Raw genomic sequence first — 23,751 nt, forward strand, 5'->3', positions numbered from 1 at the left:
ACGCAGTGGTAGAGAAATGCGTTGCAATATAGTGCATGATGGCGAACCTTTTGGACCATTACATCAGCGAAATGCGAATTGCTACCGTACAGTCATGCTTCTTTGGCGACTCGGGAACTCGAACACATGTGAATTACAGTACAATTATGGAGGTTACGCTGATCACTGAGGGGTTCGTGTTTTCAGCGGAGTCAGGCGGGTGAAGCCATTGGATAGCGCTTGACCCGCCCTGTAACACCCCGACAGCTGTAACCCCGCCTTTCGGAGTCCGCCGAAGATTGCTTGCTATCTGTCATATCTTATCAGCAGCATTTAAACCAACAATTACAACAACAAACAAAGCATTACAAAACAACACTCAGTACTTTCATCAATTAAAATTACTTCAGAATGGATAACGATCTCAAGTACCTCCTTTCTCTTCAAGCCGTCCGAGACCAAGCGTCCAAGGTCTTTGCATCAGCAAAGCAAGGGAACCTGAAGCACTTTGACTATGACGAAGGCCGGATGGGAGCGGTCGCTGATTACGTATCTAAAGTCATCGATGTGAGCAGTACCATGATGCTGAGAACTACTCCGAAAGATGATATTGACAATCTGTAGCGTGACTTTGGCCCTGACAAGTACGACACTATTCCCCCTCACGGCCGCTGGCAACATTTTGAGGTTGGTGACGTCGCACGCGTCGATGCCCTCGTCAAGCGGTGGTCAAGCGAAGATGGCGTTGACCAAACCGAAATTACTCGACGCTTGGTTGATCTGTTCTTTGTATCGGTGCTACTTGACGCTGGAGCAGGCGATGTCTGGCGGTTCAAAGAGCCTGAGACTGGACAGGTCGTTGTTCGTAGTGAGGGTATCGCTGTGGCGTCGCTCCACATGTTTACGGCTGGATCTTTTAGCTCTGACAGTTCTCTCAAAGAGAAGGTCGATGGTATGTTTTATGCAAGATTCCTGTTTTCTTGGGCTAATAGGCTACTGTAGCGAAGGGCTTGGTTGAGTTGCAGGACAGCAGCTTCGAACAACACTTCCAGGTATCTTCCGAGAATCCCATGGTTGGAGTGTCATCGCGAGTGAAGCTACTTCAAGCCGTTGGCTCCAACCTGTTGAAGCACCCTGAAGTATTCGGCGAGTTCGGCCGTCCAGGAAACCTTGTTGGTAAGCAACCGCAAATAGGCGGTGAGAATGTGCATGGCTGACGCAGTGTTTCAGACTACCTCACATCAAAGGCCTCTGGATCCAAGACTCTTGACTACGAACAGCTCTGGTTTTGCTTACAGGACCTCCTCATTCCTTCGTGGCCTGGAAACCGCACCGTCTTCGACGGTCATCCCATCGGAGACGCTTGGCCTCTCGAACTACTCTCCGACATCGCTGACAGTAAGGGCGATAAAGACCCCAAGAGTAAGATCCAGCCTTTCCATAAGCTTACACAGTGGTTGGCCTACTCGCTCTCCGTCATCTTCGAAAGACAGCTAGGCTTCACCTGGAAGAATATGCATCTCGGAACCGGACTGCCCGAATATCGAAACGGCGGATTGTTTGTTGATCTCGGGGTCCTGAAGTTGAAGCCTGACGACTTGAAGGCCGGAAAGGAAAGCTCAGGACAAGAGCTTCCGCAGTTTGAAGCCTCTGACGACGTGATCGTTGAGTGGCGTGCTCTGACTGTCGCGCTGCTGGATGAACTGCACAAGATGCTCAAGGAGAAGTACGAACCTCGTGGTGTGAACTTGAGTCTTCTCCAGATGCTGGAGGCGGGAAGTTGGAAGTCTGGACGGCTTTTGGCTGCGGAGCTGCGACCTGAGACTAAGTGCAGTCCGATTCTGGTTATTAGTGATGGTACGCTTTACTAGACGCTTTACTAGTAGCAGGTAGCACCGAAGAATACCGTTTGCAGGAAAAATATAGCAAATGAAAAGGTCTCATGTAATGGGCATTTCTCGAAAATGGTGGAAGTCACTGGTGTAGTTCTTCACGAGGTGCGGATGGATCAGTTCGGAGAACTCCGTCGAACATGGCTTAAGATCCGCGAAGTAACTTTGGCAAAGGACAAGATATCAAGGTAACAGTTCTGTACTTCTAGAAAGTCGAATTGATAAGAAGTGACTTAAGAACCATCTAGGTTCAGTCGCATGCTATAGTTAGAACTAAGATGGTGATGTCCGAAGCTCATGGTCACATATCCCAGCTGTTGAGATCAATATCCAACTTAACCTGTATCTTCAGAGAATTCTGTAAAACTGAAGAGCAGTACCATGTGAGTACTGCAAATACATCTACACTGGCGGTGGACAGTTTTGTCGACTTCGCGGGTCAGGTATGAGTTGAAGATGGCGGATTTGTCCTCTGCCAGCAAGTCTACCTGCTTCCAGGGACGTCAGTGGTTACAAATTCAACTCCTAGATAGGTATATGTAAGCGGAAAATGATCTCTCTTATGTAAATACGTATTCTGAGTTAAGATTCCATATGAAGTACCTGGATTCGCGCACGAACAACTGAGTTTCACCGCAGCGGCGTTGCCCAATCGCCGCGCTCGTGGCTGGAAGAGAAAGCTCTCCCCAATTCTTTGAGTTTATTTCGTGCCGCCATCTATTCCAGCTTGAGCCAAAACAGCATCGCAGAGAACGAGTCATAAAATCCATTTCTTATAATACTCCAAGACCCCCCGCACTCCTTCTCATCTTCTGCAGCTTCCGTTCCACCCACCCAACTACGGCCAAGATGTCACAGCTAAAGGGATCAACACCGCAGGGCTTGACTGTTTCAGCTATCTCCCAATGGAACTGAACGCCAAAATCATGCTGTTTCTTGATCTAGATGGGCTATTGTCGCTGACGAGAGCTTCACCCACCGCATGGCAGCATTTCCGAGCCGATCACGCCTTCATCCTGAAACCCAGACTTCCTTTTATTTACAGCCACTATGGACATCCAGCGGCCATTCCATTAGTCATTCTTGTGACTCGTCTTCGGAGGCTGCGTGCTAAACTCAAATCGAAGCCCAGAGCGGAGTTGGAGAGCAGCCTCGAACCCATCCTGAACTCTATTCTCTCCAAAGACTGCATGAAGATACCTTACGGCTGGGAATCGAATTTGCCCTTATTGGTGACTGTGGCGGGTCTGATACCGGAGCTTTGCGATGCCTTTGAGAGATTCAGCATCAGAGATTCCAGACCAGATTCATCGCTCTACAGATACCCCCAACGACAGACGTGGATCTTTGTCGAGTCATTTCTACGGTTCGAGTGCTTTTGTCAGATTTCCTACAGCCCAAAGGGATTCTTATTTAAGGAGAGATTTTACTTTAAATATGTCTTCTTGAAACCCTTCCATGTCAATACCACGTTCGATGCCAGCGACTTGAGTCGATGGGGTCAAATGGAAGGTATCGACGAAACCACCGACTTACCCTTGAACCTCTTAAAAAGGGCTGGTTTAGAATTCAACCCAATAGAGGTCTCTTGTGGTCAATTTGCAGCGATCCTCACGACTGTGCGAAATTCACTGACTTTGAAAGTCCTAAGGAGGACCGCAAAGTCTGGCAAGAAACTACTGGAGATGTTCTCAAAACACTATGAAGAATACATGTGTTTCTTATTCCATCTGGCTCGACAGGGAAACGCTCTCCTTACGCACCTCTTGCGCCGCACACCTAGAGCACTGAGTAAGTCCATTATTGCAATACATTCTTCATTTCTCGCCTGTCAGCCCAAGCCAAATTCAAAATATCCATCGTTCCTGGAGGAGATGGGATATATGGACAGAAATTGGCGATGTAGGTAATCGCGGGTTAGAAACATACATGCTGCTGCATGCCCTACAGTTGGCCGCTAGATATTGCCCCAGTAGAAAAAGTCGGGCGACAAAGAGAAGCGTTTGTTCATTCATTCCCCAATTTATGCAGGTATCTATCTACATGAATTGATTATAAGGTGTACGCAAAAGTAAATGTACGTCTGTGGCGCAGTGCCCAACCACAGGTTGTGTACTCGACAATAAGAACTCTATAACAGACTTTAAGGTTATTTCATCCCGTTATCATCCCAAGAGTGAGTCAAGCCATCCTGTTGTACCCAAAATGAGTCCTGAATTGGATTATTATAAGGCTGCGACAAGACGACGAAAGCTTCTTCTCGCCCCTGTCGGCTTTCTTCCATCGCATTCATCATGACACCTCAACAAGAGACCACCCCCCGGGTACGCGACCGCTTCGGCAGTCTCCCGCTGGAGATAAACGTTTTTATCATGGAGTCACTTACCCTCCATGACTTACTCTCTCTCACTCGTGCTTCTCCTGGAGCCTGGCGGCATTTTCAACAAGACTACGCCTTTATTATCCGGCCACACATGGCATGGTTCTATGGTCATTATGCCGATCCAGCAGCTATCCCACTAATTCATCTTCTCACTCGCCTTCGAATACTACGGTCACAGGTTAAGGGGAAACCGAGAGACGTGGTTGAGAATCACCTCAGGCCTGTCTTTGACTCGATCCTCTCTCTGCGCTTCACAGAGATGCTGCCAAGATGGGAGTCAAACCTCCCTGTACTAGTAATGGCGGCGGACATGATCCCGGAGTTAAGGAACGCGTTTCGTAGGTGGCGTAGTCACCGGCAAAACGAGTCTCTAAGGGAGCTTGATAAGGCACTTTACTGGGGGGCATGGAGATTCACCGAATCTTTCCTGCGGTTCGAATGCTTCTGCTGCATCTTTTACCACCTTGACTGGTTTCTATCTCAAGATATGTGGAACTTGAGAACTATCTTCCTCGGACCCTTCATGGCGGGCGAAGCTCAGATTCCAAGCGATCTTGCGCCGTCGTACAGACGAACGATTCGCGGCAGCCATGCGCGCTATAGATGGATGACCTGGGACCCATTCGGGGTCACAGAGTTCAATTTCAGGGCTCCATCTGAATTCGCGCATTGTTTCGATTGGCTCATCAATTCTGTGGACATATCACTTCGAAGAAAACAAGGGAGAAACATAAGACGTGGCAAGCGGTTACCTCTTACCACAGAGGAATCTGAAATCTGTGACTTTCTCAATAGGAAGAGAGTGAGCATAGACACTTTTGCTACCACCTTGCTTTACAAGGCAATATGCTCCTGGGTCGCATGTCATCTCTTGATACTGAAATCTTGGAGAATTGCATTGTTGATGCATATACTTCTGTGGCCGCTTCCCAGCCTGAACGCAAGATGGCATACCATCCCGACTTGGATGAAATGATACTCATTGCGCGGAAGTGGAGGTTCCAGTAACTTAGTTCCCGGAGGGCGTTCACCATTGAAAATGTGGTACGCATGTGGCTGAAGCCCTGAGATCCCAGACGTCCTAGTTCTACTTTCTTCATTGGATTCGGGGTAACTTTTATGCCTCAAAACTCAAGATGGCAAACTGTATCAAGCTTAAGTTACAGGTACATCTGGAGAGAATTGACTGACATTAAATGTATATATTTCGTACATAATAGATCAAGTCTGGGTCTGTTCGGTAGTGATCTTCCCGTCGCAAGGTACAGTAAACTTGACATGAGTCATGATAGCTTTTGTGGCTGCGAGGAGAAACTTTTCGGCACTCTTTAGAGTTCTCACGTCCCGTCATACACCTAACTGTGAGTCAAAGCTTGATATTATGTAGATGAGTCACAAAGTGTATCGGTTATAAAACTGAACCATGGGGAGAGACATTGCCCTTCCTCATTTTGAGAGCTTCTTTCACATCCTCCCCATCATGTCGCAACAACAAGAGCCGCCTCCCCAGGCTGTTGACGGCTTCAGCCGTCTTCCGATGGAAATGAACGTCCAAATCATGATGTTGCTCAATCCACAACAGCTGTTATCTCTCATTTCAGCTTCGCCAGCAGTAAGGCGGCATTTTCTTGGGGATCATCGCGCGTCTATCATGAAGCCCCACCTTACAATCATCTACAAATACTACGGCCATCCAGCGAATATCCCTCTGATCGTCTTTCTGACTCGTGTTCGGGCTTTGAGAGCCAGATTGAAGGGGAGGCCTAGATCAGAGATCGAAAATGCTCTTCACCCTATCCTCACCTCAGTCCTTTCCCACGACATCATGAGCATGCCACCTGAATGGGAGTTTAACCTACATATCGTCGCAGCTGCGAAAGGTCTGATACCAGAGATATGTCATGTATTCAATAAATGGTGGAAAAAGTGGTGGACGGGACCAAAAATTGGCAAGACCCCGCCACAGCACATATGGATATTTGTCGAATGCTTTCTGCGGTTTGAGTGTTTTTGTAACATCTCCTATGTGCCAGATGGCTTCCTTTTCCAAGATATGTTGGACTTTAAACATATCTTCTTACATAGATTCCAGACGGATAGCGCTTTTAGCCCGAGCGACCTGCGTCCTTGGGGTTGGGATCAAGATTGCGAGAAAAGGCCCTGGGAAGACATGCATTACATCTTTGATGCACCGGCCCACTATAAAAAGAAGTATCTAGATCTAATTAGGTCTGTACGACGACTTCTTCCCTCGGGATCGTCTACAGCTATAGAGCCTGGCAACGAGACACCGGAGACAGCAACTGAATCTGAAATAGCGGACTTCCTTGGAAGGACACATCGCGAAAATGAGCTTTTCTGCTATCGTCTTAGTGTACAGGGAAATAACCTTCTGGCACATCTCTGGAGCCTCAAACCTCAAGCGCGAAGCTGCGCTATCGTCAAAGAATTCTCCAACTTTCTCGCCTCTGACCCTTTTCGCGACTCAATCTACCCACACAACCTAGAGGAAATGAAATCTATCCACAAAACCTGGCAGTTTGCGAGATATCGCCTATGGGAAGAAGAATAACGGACTCAAGGTCTGCTTCACGATTCTCAAACCAAGTTACCATGTGCAAGGTTCGAGTTTGTATGGCGAGAGAAAGCCCCCAGTACCTTGCAGACAGTCTAAGGGCAAGCGGCTTGCCTGCAGCTCGCTATGGGAGAGAAGTCCTGCGATGCGGGAATCAGCCATCGGGTTCGTCAACTCAAATCAGCACTCATTAAGTAGCTCAATAATGTTTACCATGCAATTCGATTGGACTTATGACTATTGTGTTCGTGGATAAATAAAGAAATTTATTCCTTCACTACGATGAACAAGACTACGGCACTCCGATCAGTGATCAAGACCTATAGGCGGTATCATCTTGAAAATATAAAAAAGCCAGTGGCTCGCGCGTTTCTTCCAGCGAAACATTCTAAAGTGTTCCCCATTTTATAAACAGGAGGTCTCTAGCATCTGATGACTCTATTATTAAACAATCTGATGGCGACCCCCATCTGTTTGGCAGCGTACTGTCATAAAGTCGGAGATGGATGTCAACCAGGTTTATCACTAGTAAATAATTACAATAGACGACCCATGAATCAAGCGCGGGTCTGCTTGATAGTGATCTTCTGTCCGCAAGGTACAGTGAACTTGTCACCCTTGACGACCTTGCCATTCACCTTGATGACACTCTTCTCAAGAGGAGTAGGCCGAGGTCGAGGAAGGTAGACAGTGCCTTCGGTGTTGCCATTCTTGGGCCCACGAACTGTCATCTGTAGAAGACCAGACTTGAACTTCCAATCAACCTCAACATTTCCATGCTCAGTAGGAACCCGACCCTTAGCCCACTCCAGACCCAAAGTCAGAGGCTTAACATCCCACTTCTTGTACCCAGGTTCAGCAGCCTGAACACCGAGAACATGTCGACTCAGCTCAGCAGTAGGTCCAGAAGCCCAGCCGTGGCAGAGAGAGGTGATTATCCCCAGACCAGGAGTACCATCGGGATCAAGAGTCTCCCAGAAGCAGTTGGTGTAGTTCGCATGGGAAGGGTTCGCCATGGGGGCCCAGAGACTCTTCAACAATCGATTGACGATCACCTCATCGTCAGACTCGAAGGCGGCGCGCAGATGATAGGCAGAGGCGTAAGGGCTGATCTTCTGAGCGAAACCAGATTTGGCGGTAGCGTTGCTAAAGGCTAGAGGTCCAGCCTTGAGCTGGAGTTCCTTGTTCATGGTGGAGAGAAGCGAAGTGGCTGAGATGTTGTGGCTCTGGGGAATGCCTGCGAGAATAGCGAGGGCGTTGGCGTCTTGGGCGAATCCAGTGGTAATCTCGTTAGACAGAACGTAAGCCTCAAGGGTATCGTTCCAGAGGTTAGAGTGAATAGCCTTGCGCAGGTTGTCGAGACGAATCTGATAAACAGTGGTGTTGGCACCAGCGGCCTTGAGGAGATCCTGAGTCTGCTGCAAGCTGTAGGCATACAGAGTGTTGAACTTGGAACTCGCACCGGTCTGGGGAGGATCGTAGTAGTTCCAGTCTCCAGTGACGGCAGGGTTGTCGAGAGTGAAAAGACCGTTCTTCAACTGTGAGTGCGCCCAGTCCAGCATAGCAGTAGTGCGAGGGGCCCAATCCTTGGCAAACTGCTTATCACCCAGAACCTCGTAGTTCTTAGCAAGTGCGTTGAGGAAGTTGAACGAGTAGCCGATAAGGCCAGTGATGTTGACGTCGAGAAGTTCCTTGAGCGGCTCCTGCTGGATCTTGGCGGTTGGGATGAAGAATCCGGGAATTGCCTGGTAAGAGCCTAGAAGGTCGAGTGAACCTTCGACGAAAGACTTGCCATAGGTGCTAGCGTATGTCGAGCCAAGCGCAACGTCAAGATCACCAGTGTAAGCGATTCTATCGCGTCTGGAACCATCAACGATGGTATCGGCAGGGTTCCTTCCCATGAAAAAGTCCTTCAGGAAGCTAGGATCAGTCAAGTTGTTTGAGTAGATCTCAGTACCGTCGAGAGTCGCAGCCTTGAGGTTACGGAAGTAGGCAGAGTGACCGAGAGGAGCACCAAGACCAAACGAGCCGTAAAACTTCTCTGCCTGGCTAAAGTCGAGAACAGTCTTGTTGTTGACGAGGATGGAGATCTCGGTCATGTTCACCTTGGCATGCACAGACATCCATTCGCTGACCTTGGCATCAGCAGAAGATGGGATTGAGCCAGACTTTGAAGCCCCCGTGGCCGTGACCTTGCCAGTCTTGACATCGCAAGTCACAACAATAGCTTCGTTGAGAGTGTCTGACAGAACGGAAAAGCTGAACTCCCCAGTAACGGGCTTGACCTGGAAATCGAGCTGGTAGGCGGTCAGCTGAGCAGCCGCAGCGCTACCGAGGGCCTGGGGCGCAGAGCTCTCAACAAGAGACCCTTCCTTGGAGACCTGCCAGAAGTCGGGGATAGTGTCTTTTGGAATCTCAGTAAGCTGGGCGGTTCTGGCACCTGTAAGCCAGATACGGTTAAAGTCCTCGTCCGAGCACTCAAAACCTCCGGGAAGCTTGGTGAGGGGCGTGGTGTGAACAGTCGGTTTCACGCCAATCTTCCTGAAACGCAGCTCTCCATGCGAAGAGAGGTTCAGTTTCTGGTAGCGGAAAGCTCCCTGGACAAGACGGTTGTTGAAAGTCTCGCGCTTCGTGATGTTGTATCGGTTCACACGGTAGGTGTCCATGGCAGCTGCCAGAGGAAGGGGTCCGTCACTCTGAGCGGGGAGTTAGTCCGTTGGCACAATATCCAAGCTCCAAGTGTTCATACCTGGTAGTTGCTAAAAGCATACTTGGACTCAGCATAGGTAAGCTCAAAGGCCGAGGTATCACCAGAAGCAGAGACAACCTCAAAGGTAGGATGACCCTCGAAATTCTCGCCGTAGTCGAGAATCATGATATGAGGTTTCTTTCCGTCAGATTTGAGAGACACGGTTCCTTTGGAACCGTAGACGACTGTATTCTTGTCTGCCCTTGCAACCGGTCCAGCAAGAGCTGAGCCGGCTACAAGCAACAGCGAAGCTGTAGCTTGGAGAAGCATTAGGATGGATAAGTAAGTAGTTTAAAGAAAATAGTAAAAGGAGAGATAGTAGTTGAGATAGTAAGAAAAGGAATGACTAATGAATGGTGTTGCACTGGATCTAATTGCTCAAGAGACCATCTTTACTTATAGTAATGCTATATTCGGTGATCGGTATTACATCTTCCATCTCTATGTTTTTTTGCATGATGTAATGAGCCACTGTACGGAGCAAACCGAGCCCTTTCATTTAAGCTCTGACCGTTCTGGTGGAGGGCCAAGAAGCGTGTCTCGTGAACGAGGTTTTACTGAAGAGCGAGGTTCGTTGCTGAAATATTGAACGAGGAACGAGGTTCGCTCCCTTAGTCCAAACCTAAAGAAAAGCGGAGTTCGCAGAAATTTACTGTCTTGAGTCAGTTTTCATTTTCAAGATCTCGTTACTGACTTTATCAGTGGTGACTTGATTGCCCATGTATATTTAGCATGCGAATGCGAAAATATGGTGATTTCCTGCCGAAAATTCGCAAGTCTGACGAATGATGGACCCTTATCTTAAAGGATTTGCTTACTGCACTCCCAGGGACCTTGTAGTCCGTCGGTCTTTGACCTCAAGATCAGCACTAAACCCCAATGTCTCCAAGTCAGGTCTAAGCCACATCCTCCGCAAGCACACGATCAGCAGAGGCGTTACGAATTTCTCGCTCTTTTCCCCACAGCCTCTTATGATTCGTTACCAAAGTCGCTGCCCTAACCGAGAGCGAGAGTTACTCAGCCCCCAAGCTGTCATGCTTTGCGTGTCGTACCTGATCTCGGTGTTTTAGCTTTGACCACCCTGCCAAGCTGTCCCCCTAAAATAGTCTACAGTAGCCTCTAGGGCGCTCTGCCGTTGGCCCCCCGCTCATTATATATTACGTACCGTACTTTACATCTCCATCTACCGAGTTCTAATCCAAATCCAATCAAACCATGTCGAAATCAAGATCTCAATCTCCGTCCAGGGACAAGGAAGCGCAAGATATTGACAATGTCTTGGACGCCCCCTGGGACGCGCCGCCTCCGTATGAGCTACATTCCTCAGGGTCAATCCTAGCTAGCACGTCGCGCGTCAATGGTACAACCCCCGCCTGTGTTCTTTTGAGGCTATCGTGATGCTGACCGCGCCAAGATGAGGGAAAGGTCGATATTGAATTCTCATCGCTGCAGCCCGACGAACTCAATCGCCTTCTGCCTCCAGACAAGGCCCAGGAAATTGAACCAAGCAGCAGCTTATCGCCAGCAGCTCCTCCCTCAGGGTCGTGTCCAGCTCTCAATGTCGTCATCCAAGTTGTCGGCAGTCGAGGTAGGCTCTCATGACATTCTCATTTCCTTTCAAAACTGATCAGATTAGGCGATGTTCAACCCTTCATCGCACTCGGCGTCGCTCTCCAGCGATACGGCCATCGCGTGCGATTAGCCACTCATGATACCTTTAAAGATATTGTCCGTTCATCTGGTCTCGAATTCTACCCCGTCGGGGGAGACCCTGAGGATCTCATGGCCGTAAGACTAGCGATATCTCCTATTACTCAAATGCTAACTGTGAGGGTACAGTACATGGTCAAAAATCCCGGATTAATTCCTTCTATGGAAAGTCTTCGAGGAGGCGATATCGGCCGAAAGCGCGTCATGATCCACGATATGCTAAGAGGCTTTTGGAGCTCTTGTGTCAAACCGGACCTCGTATCAAATCGTCCCTTTGTCGCTGATGCTATTATTGCAAACCCACCAAGCTTCGCACATGTCCACTGCGCTCAGGCGTTAGGTATTCCGCTTCACATGATGTTCACAATGCCCTGGACAGCCACGAGATCATTTCCTCATCCTCTCGCCAATATTCAGTCTAAGAACATGGATCCCAGGGCTTCCAATTATCTCAGTTATGGAGTTGTTGATCTAATGACTTGGCAAGGGTTAGTCCTGTACTGACTGTCTTTCTCCGTGTTTCTGCTGACCATTACAGACTTGGAGATGTCATCAACGCTTGGAGAGTCAAGGACTTGCATCTAGACCCATTAGCAGCCGCTGTTGGACCCGACATCGTTGGGCTTATGAAAGTACCATATACTTATTGCTGGTCACCAGCTTTGGTCCCCAAGCCAAGCGACTGGGGAGATAGCATTGGTAAGACCCACGAAGACAAACTCTAATTGGTACTGAGCATTAACTGGCCTCATTAGACATTTGCGGCTTTTTCATGCGAGACGAACCCTCTTATACACCTCCCCAAGACCTCGCAGACTTTCTAGCAAGCGGACCACCGCCAGTCTATATCGGCTTCGGAAGTATCGTCATCGCTGACCCCACGGCCCTAACAGACATCATCAAAGAGTCGTGCAGGGTTGCGGGAGCCAGAGTAATTATTTCTAGAGGCTGGAGCAAGCTAGGCGGAAATGACCCCAGCACTGACTCGATCTTCTACTTGGGTGATTGCCCTCACGGTATGTAGCCCGCTGCAGTTCACCAGTACGTTACCTGACCTTTGGCAGAGTGGTTGTTCAAGCGCGTTGCTGCTGTTGTCCATCATGGCGGCGCAGGCACTACAGCTTGTGGGCTCGTCAATGGCCGCCCAACTACCATTGTGCCATTCTTCGGCGAGTAAGTCCTTTACTCCCCCACTATCCCAAAGACCATGCCAACATCCTCATAGCCAGCCCTTTTGGGGAAGTGTCGTTGCCTCCAACGGAGCAGGTCCATCACCCATCGCCTACAAGAGCATCTCGGTAGAAAAGCTCAGTTCTGCAATTAAGTTCTGTCTCAGTCCCGAGGCTCAGGCTGCTGCCAACAGAATCGCCTCGCAGATGAGACAGGAGAGCGGCGTTAACACAGCAGTCGAATCTTTCCATCGACATCTACCCGTGGCCGACCTCACTTGCGACCTCATTCCACAAAATGCTGCTAAATGGCAGTACGTGGCCAGGTCGAAGAAAGGTGGCAAGGACCATATTAGGCTGTCAAATGCAGCCTTGAAGGTTCTGCTGGACGCCAAGAAAGTCAAGCTGACAGACTTTGAACCGTGAGTTGTGACAATGCGCACTTTCTAACTATGCTGACCTATTCATTCAGACTTCGACCGAAGGAATACCTCGTTGAGAACGAACGCTGGGATCCTGTGACAGCTGGAGCCTCGTCAGTTCTGGGCACCGTGACAGACTTCACCTCTGCCCTAGGCGGAGCTTTCATCGATCCCTTCAAAGACGTAAAGCGTGTCCGGCCAGATGGTACTCGTCGCTCAGCAGGTACAGCGACAGCAGTTGCAAGCGGAAAGGCTCTGCAGGGCATGACGACCGCTGTGGTGAAGGGTTCGCTCGTGGATGTCCCGTTGGCATTCGCTGAAGGATTTCGCAACACACCGCGACTGTACGGAGAAAAGGTCGCGGATTATGGTCCTGTCACGGATTGGAAGAGCGGCAGTACAGTTGCAGCAAAGGTATGTACAGCTACCCTAGGAGTTGAGATGAGATACTTACGTGGATTAGAACTTTGGCATTGGCTTCTATGAAGGCTTAACTGATATCGTGACAAAACCAATGAAAGGGGCTAAAGAAGAGGGAACCAAGGGCTTTTTCAAAGGTCTTGGGCAGGGGTCTCTCAACATGGTTGCCAAACCAGGCAGTGGTAAGTCTACGATGCATACTCAGAGATCCTTGGGGCATGTCAGCTAATACCCTTTCAGCAATGTTTGGATTACTTGCGTACCCAGCTCAGGGAGTTTATAAAAGTGTACAGTCTATGAAGACGAACAAGGCGAGGGATGCGGTAGCAGCTGGTCGGGTTGAGTCATTGAGTGAGGGGGAGGTTGCGCCGTCTCACCCTGATGCAGCCCAAGTCGTGAGACGATTCCAGGAATTAACAGGGTAGATACATTAATATTGTGGGTTATAGGCTTTAATGTATAAGCGGTAGATTTATTGAAATTCACATCGTCAGCCTCATGACATGACATTTTGTGACCCTTGCACCAGTTATATGTCGTTTTAACTGCGAAGTAGTTTAATGTTAATATATCGGAAGTCGAGCTTGGTACGAGACAGTTAATAGTAAGAAAGAGAACTTATTCTACTTAAGGATAAGATCTGTCTATCTATCTATGTTTCAATTGGTAGCTGTCTAGGAGGTGGGAAGATGATACCCTATATATCATATGCGCTTTTGTTCTAGGGTGGGTGATTATCCGCTCAAGCCATTGAGGCTCTTGAACGAGTTTTCTCGTTTATCGTTTAACTTGAACGAGATAGTGGATCCTGTCGATCCACTAGTGAGATCCATAAGTATTTAGTTCCGACGCTAGAGCCAAAGGCGGGCGACACTTTCACCTTTTAACATTGGCGTGACACGCATTAATCATTTCTGCATTGAACATTTCGCGAGAGCTGAACATGAGCAAAATATAGTGAATTGCATTGCAATCTCTTCTCCGCCTATACTAACTGCTCGCTTCACATAATTATCCAGTCAACATCACCCCGAGTCCCTCGTCAACATTCATGAAGCGGTTACACGACTTCATCCTGCCTCTGACATAGGAAATATCCTTCGTTATATCAGAAAGCTACTCAAACAGATTCCTTGCCATCTGTATGCTCGACGATGGTCGAGTGTTTCTCTTCAACTCGAGCAGAATGGATATCAACTCCACTGTTAGGACCATCAAAGATCCATGCAATTTCCTCCAATGAAGGTCCCTTGGTCTCCGGGAAGACAAGGTAGACTCCAACAAACTCAACCATGACCCATCCGACGAAGATGATGTAGAACTTCCAGGTGATGTCTCCGAGACCGATAGGCACAACAAAAGTCGAAAGCATCATGAAGCAGAATTGGACGAAGTAGAAGAATGACAGTCCCTTGGTTCGCATGCGATAAGGAAGAATCTCGGGGATATAGAGACCAAGGTTACCGTTGAAACCGAGGTTGTAGGCGGGAGAGAAGAGGTAGAGGAACGCAACGACTGTGTACGCGGCAGCTTTGTTGGTGTTATCCTTGGCGAACACAGCACTTCCTGCAGTGATGCAAATGTCGATGACCCAGATGGCAGCCAGCGACCAGAGGAAAAGCTTGCGACGACCGACCTTGGCTGGCAACGTGGCGAAGTAAATGGCACTGAACCAAGAGAGCATCTGGTTAGTAGCGTTGATGAGAGTCTGCTGAAGATCCGAGTTGAGTCCAACAGAGTGCAGAATGGGCGAGAGGTAGTACGAGACAAAGGCGTTGCCAGACATCTGTGAGCAGATAGCTGCCCAGACCATGATAAACATGCGTCTGCGGTTGCCAGGAGTGCTGCCCAAGTCCTTGAGGAAGACAACAATGTTGTTATGCTCAGATGCCTCTGCACTCAGCGTCTCAAGAATCTCGTTGTACTCGAACTGAACAACAGGGTCAGACGAGTCGCCCTCGCCATGATACTTGGCAAGCATCTGAAGAGCCTCGTCGTTGCGACCCTTACTGACGAGCCATCGTGGCGACTCTGGGACGAACCAGACAAACAGAAGCTGGATGACAGAAGGAAGTCCCTGCAGCGCGGAAGGAATACGCCAAGATGCAGTGCTGTCGATGCGGAATGTGCCAAAGGTGCACCATCCGGCAATGATGGATCCAACAGAGTAAAAGGTGAGGAACAGAGCTGTAGCTGTACTTCGCTGAGCAGGGTGCGCAATCTCAGTGATATAAGGAGCGCCAACTCCAGCAACGACAACACTGCCTGCACCGATGATGACTCGAGAGATGATAAACATGGCGATATTCATAGCAGCGCCCTGGATAGCTGCACCTATACAGCAGAGCGCAGCGCCAGTAGCTAGACCCCATCTTCGTCCAAAGGTATCGGCCGCGGGAGAGATGAGAAACGTGCCGAGGATACCGCCGAGGGGATAAGCAGCGTTGAAGAAACCGAGCATAGCGCCTGTTGGAGTGCCGAAATAAGTCTGCCAGTGGCTGACGGACTGCAGACCGTTCATCATACTTCCATCGAAACTAAATATCTTATTAGCTTAGATGAGTAGGATACGGGGGATGGAAACGAACCCCTGGGAAAAGATCGACAGAAGTGGGATCATCATGAGACAGTTGAGGGCGCGCAGATTGGGCGACTTCCACCAACGCTTGGTATCAACAGGCGATGATGGAAGAGCCATGGTGGTGGTAACTTCAGGTGAAGCCATTGCGCAAACAAGACGTAGCAGGATAGACAATAGAAGGTTGCCGAGATCAAGATTGAACGACTGGGATGAGAATAAGAGTTTGACACTGGCTCAGCCCATGGCTATATACATCCTTCTCACTCGCCACGCTCTGTACTCGGGACCACTTCGACCGAGAACCAGCCCCCCCCTCCTCCTCGGCCCATTCCCAAGGGGTTCATTGGGGAAAATCTGGGGTACGCTAGCAGAAAAGCTCAAGGGTGGTTCTGGACCATCACGTGGGAAGAATGGGCCGGTATTTAAGGGCCAACATGCCCCGAAGTTTCTGCACGTCGAATGCAACCTTGACGGCGAAACATAGACCGAAAAGCAGCCATGGCCTCGTACGTTTATCTCTTGTTTTTTTCTTATCAGGTTCCCCGGAAATAGGAAACTGTGGAGAATGCTAATTAGCATGCAGATGCGAGAGGTGCAAGCAGCGCAAGGCAAAGTGCGACCGCCGATTACCGACCTGTCAGCGCTGTGAGAAGGCAAAGGTTGAGTGTGAGTACGGGAACAGACGGAAGCCGGGATTTCCAGCTGGTCATCGCCAGATGCTAGAAGACAAGATCGGTAGGTCCTATTACCTTCAGTCACTTCAGTTTCCTTGTAGTGTTTATGAGGTAAGGTGATTATCGGCTGACTCTTGGTTCCAGAGAAGCTAGAGTCCGAACTACGAGCCATTCGTAGCACGCCGAGAACAAGCACATCAACTGATCAACCACCTCCACAAGACACAATCGAAGTCGAGACCAAATCACCCAATGACCAGCCAATCCCTTCAATGCCCGTCGGTGAAGCATCACCTACTTTCGAGCGCACCCGCAGAGTCACTGAGCGCAGACCCCCAACCGACCTCGTCGTTTCCCTCGCCTCTCTTTACTTTCGCCACATCCACCCATGGTTTCCCTTCCTAGATGTCCAGCGTGTCTGCGCAGACATGGGCTCTATGGATGAGCCTGCGCTGCTGTACTATGCGCTCTTTGGGGTCACGCTGCCGTACTCGTTTGACTCGCGTCTTGATCAGGCGTCGAGTGATTCGTTTTGGAAGTATTCTAAGCGCAGTATATTTGTTGATGTCCTGGAGGAGCCGTCGTATAGTTCGTTGGAGGTTCTTACGGTGCTGGTTTTGGATCTCTCGGGCATGACGCATGGCCCTCAGGTTTGGGGTCCGTTGGCTGTTGCTACAAAGCTTGCGGTGCAGCTTAAGAACACGGATGGGCTTGTATTTCGCACGTCGACAGAGGCTGAGAGGGGTGAATCGCTGAGAAAGAGTGATGGTATCTTCCGACAGCGGTTGTTCTGGGCTATCTACGCTCTGGACTGCACTATCTGCATCACCACGAACCATCATTCGACCTTGGGCGACGACCATGTTCACCACTTCCTACCAGCGCGCCAGCAAGTCTGGAGGGAGAACTTGTCAGAGGTAGACGATGCGCTGCTTACTCCGGCGTCTGTGTTTAGCTACCAACTGGAGCTATTCGACCTATCCCGGAGAATCCACAGAGTTGGAATGCAATACAGTACGCTTTACAACAACCAAGAGCTGGAGTCAAATTGGCTGAGCGAGTTTCGCAACGTCACGGCCGAACTGAATTCCTGGATGGAGACTTTACCATCTCGGTTATTCTGGCATAACCATAACATTGTCGACGACCGTGTGCCAGGCGCCATTCGACCAGCCACATTTATGCTGTATGGTTATTACTACGCCTTGGATATCTACCTCAACGGCTATCTCGGCATCCCATGTCATTTCAATTTCCAGTCCGATTCGCATCTCGACATCCGTCGCCAATGCTTAGAGCGATGCCTCACCAGCGTACAAGCCTTGGCCCAGATCGTCACAAAGGTAGCCGACCAAACAGTCGATAAGCTCGGCTGGCCATTTGCCTGGTCCGTCTGGGTAGCCGCTCGCTTTCTCACAGCGCAGAGATTCTTCACAGGAGAGACTGATCCCGAGAGCATAGCAAAAGTCTCACTTTTCACCACCTTTCTCAGTACCATGGGCCGGTTTTGGCAGATCAGCGCTAGCTACGCCAAGATTCTGCGTCGGGCGACCTCTGATCTTGATGCTGGAACTGAACAGGGGCAAGGAACGATTCTCCAGCTCATGGCGGATCTTCGGATCCCGACGTCCCATATTGAGGATCAGTTTAGGCCAGATTCTATGCTGCATGGGGTGATTAGTCCAGGGCAGTCCGTTTCGACGTTTGATAACGCCAGCTACATGGACGTCGAGAGATTGGATACCCTTCTCCCTGTGTTCGCTGACGACGCGTGTTTTGATATGTCTCAAGATCCGGATAACTGGTTTCGCATGCCGTTGTTTGCCTCATCAGCATACCAGCAGTTCAACGCGCCAGAGCAGGAATGATGCTTAGTCCTAAGCCTAACATTGACTTTATGTTGCCTCGAATAATAGTATACTTTCTAAGATCTTGTCCATGTAAAGCTCATGCTCCCGGAGCTCTTCTCAACCATGCCCGGCCATCCCGGCAATTTGACATGCACAGAGATTGACTCGTCTAAACCCTCAATCCCCAACGTGACTCGCGTCTCTCCATCTAAAGAGCTCCAGCCAACCTTTGCCAACACTAACTTCCCCTCTCTATAGAACGGAACGGTCGCTTCAAGAGAATTATAAAGACCTAGGCGAGGAGCAAACTCTATCTCCTGCCATCCTGCATTGGCAGGCCTTATCCCCGCAACCTCGGCCAAGAACTCGTAGATTGGAGCGCTGCCCCAAGCATGACAGTCTGAGCGGTGTGAGACATCGTCTTCTTCCCAGGTTGTCAGACCGAGAGATAATTGGTGACGCCATGGTTGCCATAGAGCATGAAATAGCTCATCATATAGAGACCCTCCTGCGGCACTGATGGCTCGAAGTGTATAGAAAGACATGGAAATTGACGTCTTGATCAGTGGCGCGCCACTTTGAGAACTTCCTAGGGCGCGCTTAAGCAATATCTGAGCGCTGTCACCACAAACAGCACCGCTAAGAACAGCCCAGACCTGGTTATGCTGGCTCCGGTCAGTTTGAGGGTCTGAGCAAGCGGCAATGCTGTCGGTAAAATATTGCCCATCGAAACACTGCCGTTTGACCGCATCGACAATTAGCCCAGCCCGATGAGAATACTCTTCTGCAAGGGAAAGTCGGCCCGCACATTCTCCTTGCAGCTTGGCCGCCAGTCTTAGAGTGTACGCATATAAGCTGTTTGTGTATGTCGAAACACCGGACTTTTCCACTGACGGCGGAATACCATATGGTCGCCACTGCTCCGCCCAGTCATGAAAGTTCCAAACGCCCTTCTCATTCCCAAGACTCACTAGATCCAGTCGGTGATCAATGCGTTCGTGGAAATACCCCAGCACAGCGTCGACAACAGGTAAAAGAGGCCGAACAAATGCCTTGTCGGCATAGTAAAGGAAGTGGTCATGCAGCATGCAGATCCAGTAGAGAGAAAAGTGAGGGATAATCTGTAATTGGGTTGATGGTGCTCTACTGGCCGTAAGTCCAATGCGAGGTTGAAAAGAGCTATGAAGCTGCACAATTGCCTGTCTGGCTAAACGATCATCGCCGGATACATGGTATGTTAAGAGACAAGAGCTGCGTGTATCCATGGCGTATTGGAGCTGTTCGTAAAAAGGGCAGTCTTCGTAGCAATCATGCATGCAGTTTTGTAATGTTCTGATACTCGTGTCGTACAACGCTCCCAACGTTCCGTCGTCTGAGGTCGTGCTTATGCTTGATAGTACGTCCAATGGGTAGTTCACAACGTCAATATTGATACCGCGCATGATCAGATCAGATGACCCAGTCTCGATGTTCAACCTCATGAAGCGAAAGGTGCGCCAGTGAAAAGGCATATATATCTCCTCCGTTTGCTCCTCATCGTAGTAGCCCAGACGCGGATTCCCATCTCTTCCCTGGAACGTATAAATGTCTTTGGGTCCGATAAGGAACTTGCTTGTATCGCATCTGTTCCCTTTGCAGCGAAGATATGGAACCAGCACTGGAGTGTCCTCGTAACTTTCAGAATAAGTTATCGTAAGGCAAGCGCCTCCAACCTCGGGTCGGACGAAGCGGAAGCGGATAAAGGCGGTGGTATGAACGGGAGTCTCAAGGTCGAGTTGATGGCTTGATTGAGCAGGAAGAAGGAGACTACTGTCTCCGGACTGAGCACCCAGCAATCCTTCACTCCAGATACCATGAGGCAACCCGCTCTGAACGTTGTGAATGGCGCTGAAGTACGACCTCTGACCCCTCACCGGCGGAATGAGGCGTGGCGATAATTTCCACGGCGCTGTGACACCAGTAGAGTTCTGAAAACGGAGCAGTATCGCTGGAATCCACTCCACTGGCATATCGCGCGATACAGAAACCAATTCGTACACGTGAAGAAAGTCATCTTCTTCCTCGTCTATACGAAAAGTCACATTGTGATCTATCGCCGTTTGCCAGAGCTCACTGCTTCGAATCTGCGGCGCCCAGACCTCATCATCAACAGTAGTCGCGATCTTGACACCCCCCGTTCCCAAGCGTGGAAAGCTAGTTCCATATGATGTACCGTGAAAGAGCCGGAGGACATGAATCGCGATGTGATTCTCGCCTGGGCGTAAATATGGGCTGATGTCGACCTCGTCGTAGAACCAGAGACTTGCATCTCCCTTGACAGGTCCAAATGCGACCAATTGTTTGTTGACGTATAGCTTATATCGTGTATCGGCCGTGATCTGAATCGGAAGCGAAGTCGGTATCTCTGAATTGACAAAGAAAGTCTTGCGGAAATGAACGAAGCGACCGGCAGTAGACGTGGCTTTTTCGATGAAAGCGGGATTCCACATCCAAGATGTGTCGAATTGTTCGGCGGCCATGATGAGATACTTTCGATAACGAGTGAGGAACTAAGAGAAGGGTCTTTGGAGGGGCAAATGGACAATCCCTCAGTCATTGTTAAGCGCAATTTGAACGTGGTCGCACTCGTACGACCCACGTTGGACTGGGGCGCCCTTCGGATGTTGTAAGACCGAGACATGCCTCGTTTAACGGGAGCGAGCGGGTTGACATGCGCCGACCAGCCCCGACCCGTTCTATATCCATACAAATTTATTAAAGGCTCGGTGGTATGCTTAGCGAAGCCTTGCCGCAACCTCTTCATGGTTCCATTCTTGTTAGTTGATTACCTGAAGGTCAAGACGCCATGGACGGAGAGCTGCTGTATCAAATTATCTCATACTGGAACAACATCATACTGGGTCCTTGCCACAAAATCTTGCCATGATGTAGTCAAGGAACTAGTAGGATTTCTGTCACGCCAATTCCAATATTCGCGACAAACTGTGCTTGCCAAGCTGACATTTGCGAATCCATGGCGGTCCTTCTTCTTGAACCAATTCAAGGCACGCATCTTGTGCTCCTCGTCATGGCATTCAGTGGCGATAACCATGCAAGGCCATAGAACGATGCATCCGTCCAGATCAGTGGTGACATCTTCAGCCGCTTCAAGGTGACCCAGGGCTTCTGATACAATATCTCGTAGCTGCTCTGGTGGCTTGTGGCGGATCCGTCGTTGGAAGTGTATTATTGTGGCGTAGTGCCAGACCGAGGCATAGTGTTGACTGATAAAGTTGACCTTGTCACTGCGGAACTGATTGTGATGCGTAGTTGGTCCAACTTGGAGATAGATCTGAAGCTCTAGCTGGTCGACCAGAGCGAGGTCTCTGATATCTTGTTTTGAGAGCGTGTTGATTTGAGATATGATGCCGACCAGATCCTTGGTTACACTGTGATGCTTCGAGACATAGTCCTCGTTAGTAGGGAGTTGAGACACCATATCTGCAAGGTCATACTGTGTATCAACATTGCCTAGCACGACGAGACACAGGCACTGCAGAACCACAACGTGGAGGTCAGATCCTGGGTCCAGGCCTTGATAGAGTGTTCCCTGTACTATTATCCTTAACGCAGCTTGTATATGGGCTCTCCAACCCTGAGGATGTCCCGTCATGGTGTCTTGCATGATGCACATCGCAATAGCAGCCAGAACAGAGGTATAATCCATGCCTTTTGGATGTGAAATGGACTCTTGTAGATTCTTCAGTGCTACCTGTGCGTTCCACGCCGATTGCCTATCTGCCTTGTCATGCCGTATCGTGTTGAGATTATGCGCGGCCGCAGCGCACACGCCATGCAGCACTGCAATGTGACTCTTGGATGTGCCACTGACGCCTTCGGAAGCCAAGCGCAGATATATAACTCGGTATGGGTTGTCCATTGTGTCGATTGGGACCATGTTTCTGCACATGTGGACTAGCCAGTGATGGATCAGCTCGGTTTGTTGTCGCGACATGGAGACGGGGTCGAGACTGGCTTGTGGCTGCGGCAGTTCATGCCAGAAGCTGAACGAAGGGTTGTTGAGTTGGAAGTTATCTGACGATATATGACCCTCTAATGCTATGGAGACATCGAATGTGGCATCGTTTTCCACGTCGAACGGAAGGAAACTGAGTTCTGCCCACGATGATGTTGAATCGAGATCACAAAAGCTTGAGCCGAGAAACCATTCTTCTGAGAAATGCTCACACAGTACCAGATCATTATTTTCATCAACGTAATCTTCAGTCGAACTGGTAGTCTGATGCGCAGATATGTCGAATATGGTGACATGTGATGTTGCGTCATTGCTGATCTCAGGTAATGAGTGCTGGCTTGTGCCTATCAACCAGTCGCTCGAGGAGGGCGTATATGAGTCATCGGTTGCTGTTTCTCCCACAAGTTTTTGATCCTCTTGGCTTTCCTTGTTATCAAATTGCCGTGATTCTGAGGCCTCCATCTCAGTCTTCTGTCCAATGCGGAACACAGAAAAGGGCCCAAAAGCCTGTGTCTCATGGCTAGCTTCTGTATGGTGGCATTTGTTGATCATATCATCCAGGTCGTCTGACGCTATTTCTGCGCCCTCCGTATCCAAATCGATAAGAACTCTGAAAGCAGTTTCTGTTTCGTTGCCTTGCCAAGTAAGGCGCACTCCGTAGCCCTCGCAGATTCGACCTGCTCTAGTACAGCGGTTGCAGATTGGCTGGGCCTCGTCGCACTTGACTCTGCGGGCGCGACATGTCCAGCATCCTGTGAATGTCTTGGACTTCTTCCCCATGATATGAATTGGTGGTTCCCAAGCTGAACGTATCGATAACTCGTTATTGAGTTCTGGGCAGACTTAATAATCGTCGTGTTCATATGAATGGCCACAACATACCTGTCTTGAAGATGTTAGAAAACGCGGGGCTGTTCATGCGGAGTTCTCTGGGTTGTTATGCTTATCGGCGTCCGCGGACGATGCCTAGCGTAAGATGGGGTATCGTCTTTCCCGATATGGAACAAATTCACTGGTTAGAGTTACTCGATTGGTATCCAGTCTTATCATGATATATACGTGTTAAAAGATCATTGATTACATCTTTACCGCTGTAAGTGTCTTTGCAGCATTCATCAACGCCGTGCCAGTCGACGAAACCCTCTCAAGACTCAGACTCATGATCTCAACTACATTGCCCCACGGGTCTTGGGTATATATCCCCTTATGGCCCTCAAGTCCAAAAAGTGAATAATCCATCCCTCCTCCCAATGTCTTTCCACCCTCCACTACAATTTTCTTCGCCAATATCTCAGGATTTCTATCCGTGACACAAATGTGAAAAACCCCAGT

At 49.4% G+C, this 23,751-nt stretch overlaps 8 protein-coding genes across 8 annotated transcripts; 4 read left to right on the forward strand and 4 right to left on the reverse strand.

Moving 5' to 3' along the window:
* Positions 1-390: 390 nt before the first annotated feature.
* FTJAE_3199 (urg3) lies at positions 391-3,832 on the forward strand (the record flags this gene model as incomplete). The annotated part of the gene is made up of 8 exons (XM_037349470.1): positions 391-546; positions 604-931; positions 982-1,155; positions 1,210-1,836; positions 1,906-2,059; positions 2,293-2,314; positions 2,660-3,662; positions 3,822-3,832. The coding sequence occupies 8 exons, from the start codon at positions 391-393 to the stop codon at positions 3,830-3,832; spliced, it is 2,475 nt and encodes an 824-aa protein (XP_037209591.1).
* A 1,845-nt stretch (positions 3,833-5,677) lies between these two features.
* Positions 5,678-6,826, forward strand: FTJAE_3200 (uracil catabolism 4; the record flags this gene model as incomplete). Its single annotated transcript, XM_037349473.1, has 1 exon — positions 5,678-6,826. The coding sequence occupies one exon, from the start codon at positions 5,678-5,680 to the stop codon at positions 6,824-6,826; it is 1,149 nt and encodes a 382-aa protein (XP_037209592.1).
* A 560-nt stretch (positions 6,827-7,386) lies between these two features.
* Positions 7,387-9,848, reverse strand: FTJAE_3201 (alpha-L-rhamnosidase C; the record flags this gene model as incomplete). The annotated part of the gene is made up of 2 exons (XM_037349474.1): positions 7,387-9,525; positions 9,579-9,848. The coding sequence occupies 2 exons, from the start codon at positions 9,846-9,848 to the stop codon at positions 7,387-7,389; spliced, it is 2,409 nt and encodes an 802-aa protein (XP_037209593.1).
* Positions 9,849-10,793: 945 nt separating this feature from the next.
* On the forward strand, positions 10,794-13,724 carry FTJAE_3202 (sterol glucosyltransferase; the record flags this gene model as incomplete). Its single annotated transcript, XM_037349475.1, has 11 exons — positions 10,794-10,938; positions 10,993-11,166; positions 11,215-11,366; positions 11,418-11,776; positions 11,827-11,987; positions 12,044-12,304; positions 12,353-12,461; positions 12,514-12,879; positions 12,930-13,293; positions 13,343-13,481; positions 13,540-13,724. The coding sequence occupies 11 exons, from the start codon at positions 10,794-10,796 to the stop codon at positions 13,722-13,724; spliced, it is 2,415 nt and encodes an 804-aa protein (XP_037209594.1).
* Positions 13,725-14,419: 695 nt separating this feature from the next.
* On the reverse strand, positions 14,420-16,024 carry FTJAE_3203 (general substrate transporter; the record flags this gene model as incomplete). Its single annotated transcript, XM_037349476.1, has 2 exons — positions 14,420-15,836; positions 15,888-16,024. 2 exons carry the CDS (start codon positions 16,022-16,024, stop codon positions 14,420-14,422), a joined length of 1,554 nt encoding a protein of 517 aa, XP_037209595.1.
* Positions 16,025-16,378: 354 nt separating this feature from the next.
* FTJAE_3204 (positive regulator of purine utilization) lies at positions 16,379-18,422 on the forward strand (the record flags this gene model as incomplete). The annotated part of the gene is made up of 3 exons (XM_037349477.1): positions 16,379-16,386; positions 16,464-16,615; positions 16,699-18,422. The coding sequence occupies 3 exons, from the start codon at positions 16,379-16,381 to the stop codon at positions 18,420-18,422; spliced, it is 1,884 nt and encodes a 627-aa protein (XP_037209596.1).
* A 56-nt stretch (positions 18,423-18,478) lies between these two features.
* Positions 18,479-20,923, reverse strand: FTJAE_3205 (uncharacterized protein; the record flags this gene model as incomplete). Its single annotated transcript, XM_037349478.1, has 1 exon — positions 18,479-20,923. The coding sequence occupies one exon, from the start codon at positions 20,921-20,923 to the stop codon at positions 18,479-18,481; it is 2,445 nt and encodes an 814-aa protein (XP_037209597.1).
* A 356-nt stretch (positions 20,924-21,279) lies between these two features.
* Positions 21,280-23,199, reverse strand: FTJAE_3206 (fungal Zn binuclear cluster domain protein; the record flags this gene model as incomplete). The annotated part of the gene is made up of 1 exon (XM_037349479.1): positions 21,280-23,199. One exon carries the CDS (start codon positions 23,197-23,199, stop codon positions 21,280-21,282), a length of 1,920 nt encoding a protein of 639 aa, XP_037209598.1.
* Positions 23,200-23,751: the final 552 nt, after the last annotated feature.

The sequence above is a fragment of the Fusarium tjaetaba genome, assembly GCF_013396195.1.
Source record: "Fusarium tjaetaba strain NRRL 66243 chromosome Unknown NRRL66243_c0000063, whole genome shotgun sequence".
NCBI classification, from domain to species: Eukaryota; Fungi; Ascomycota; class Sordariomycetes; order Hypocreales; family Nectriaceae; genus Fusarium; species Fusarium tjaetaba.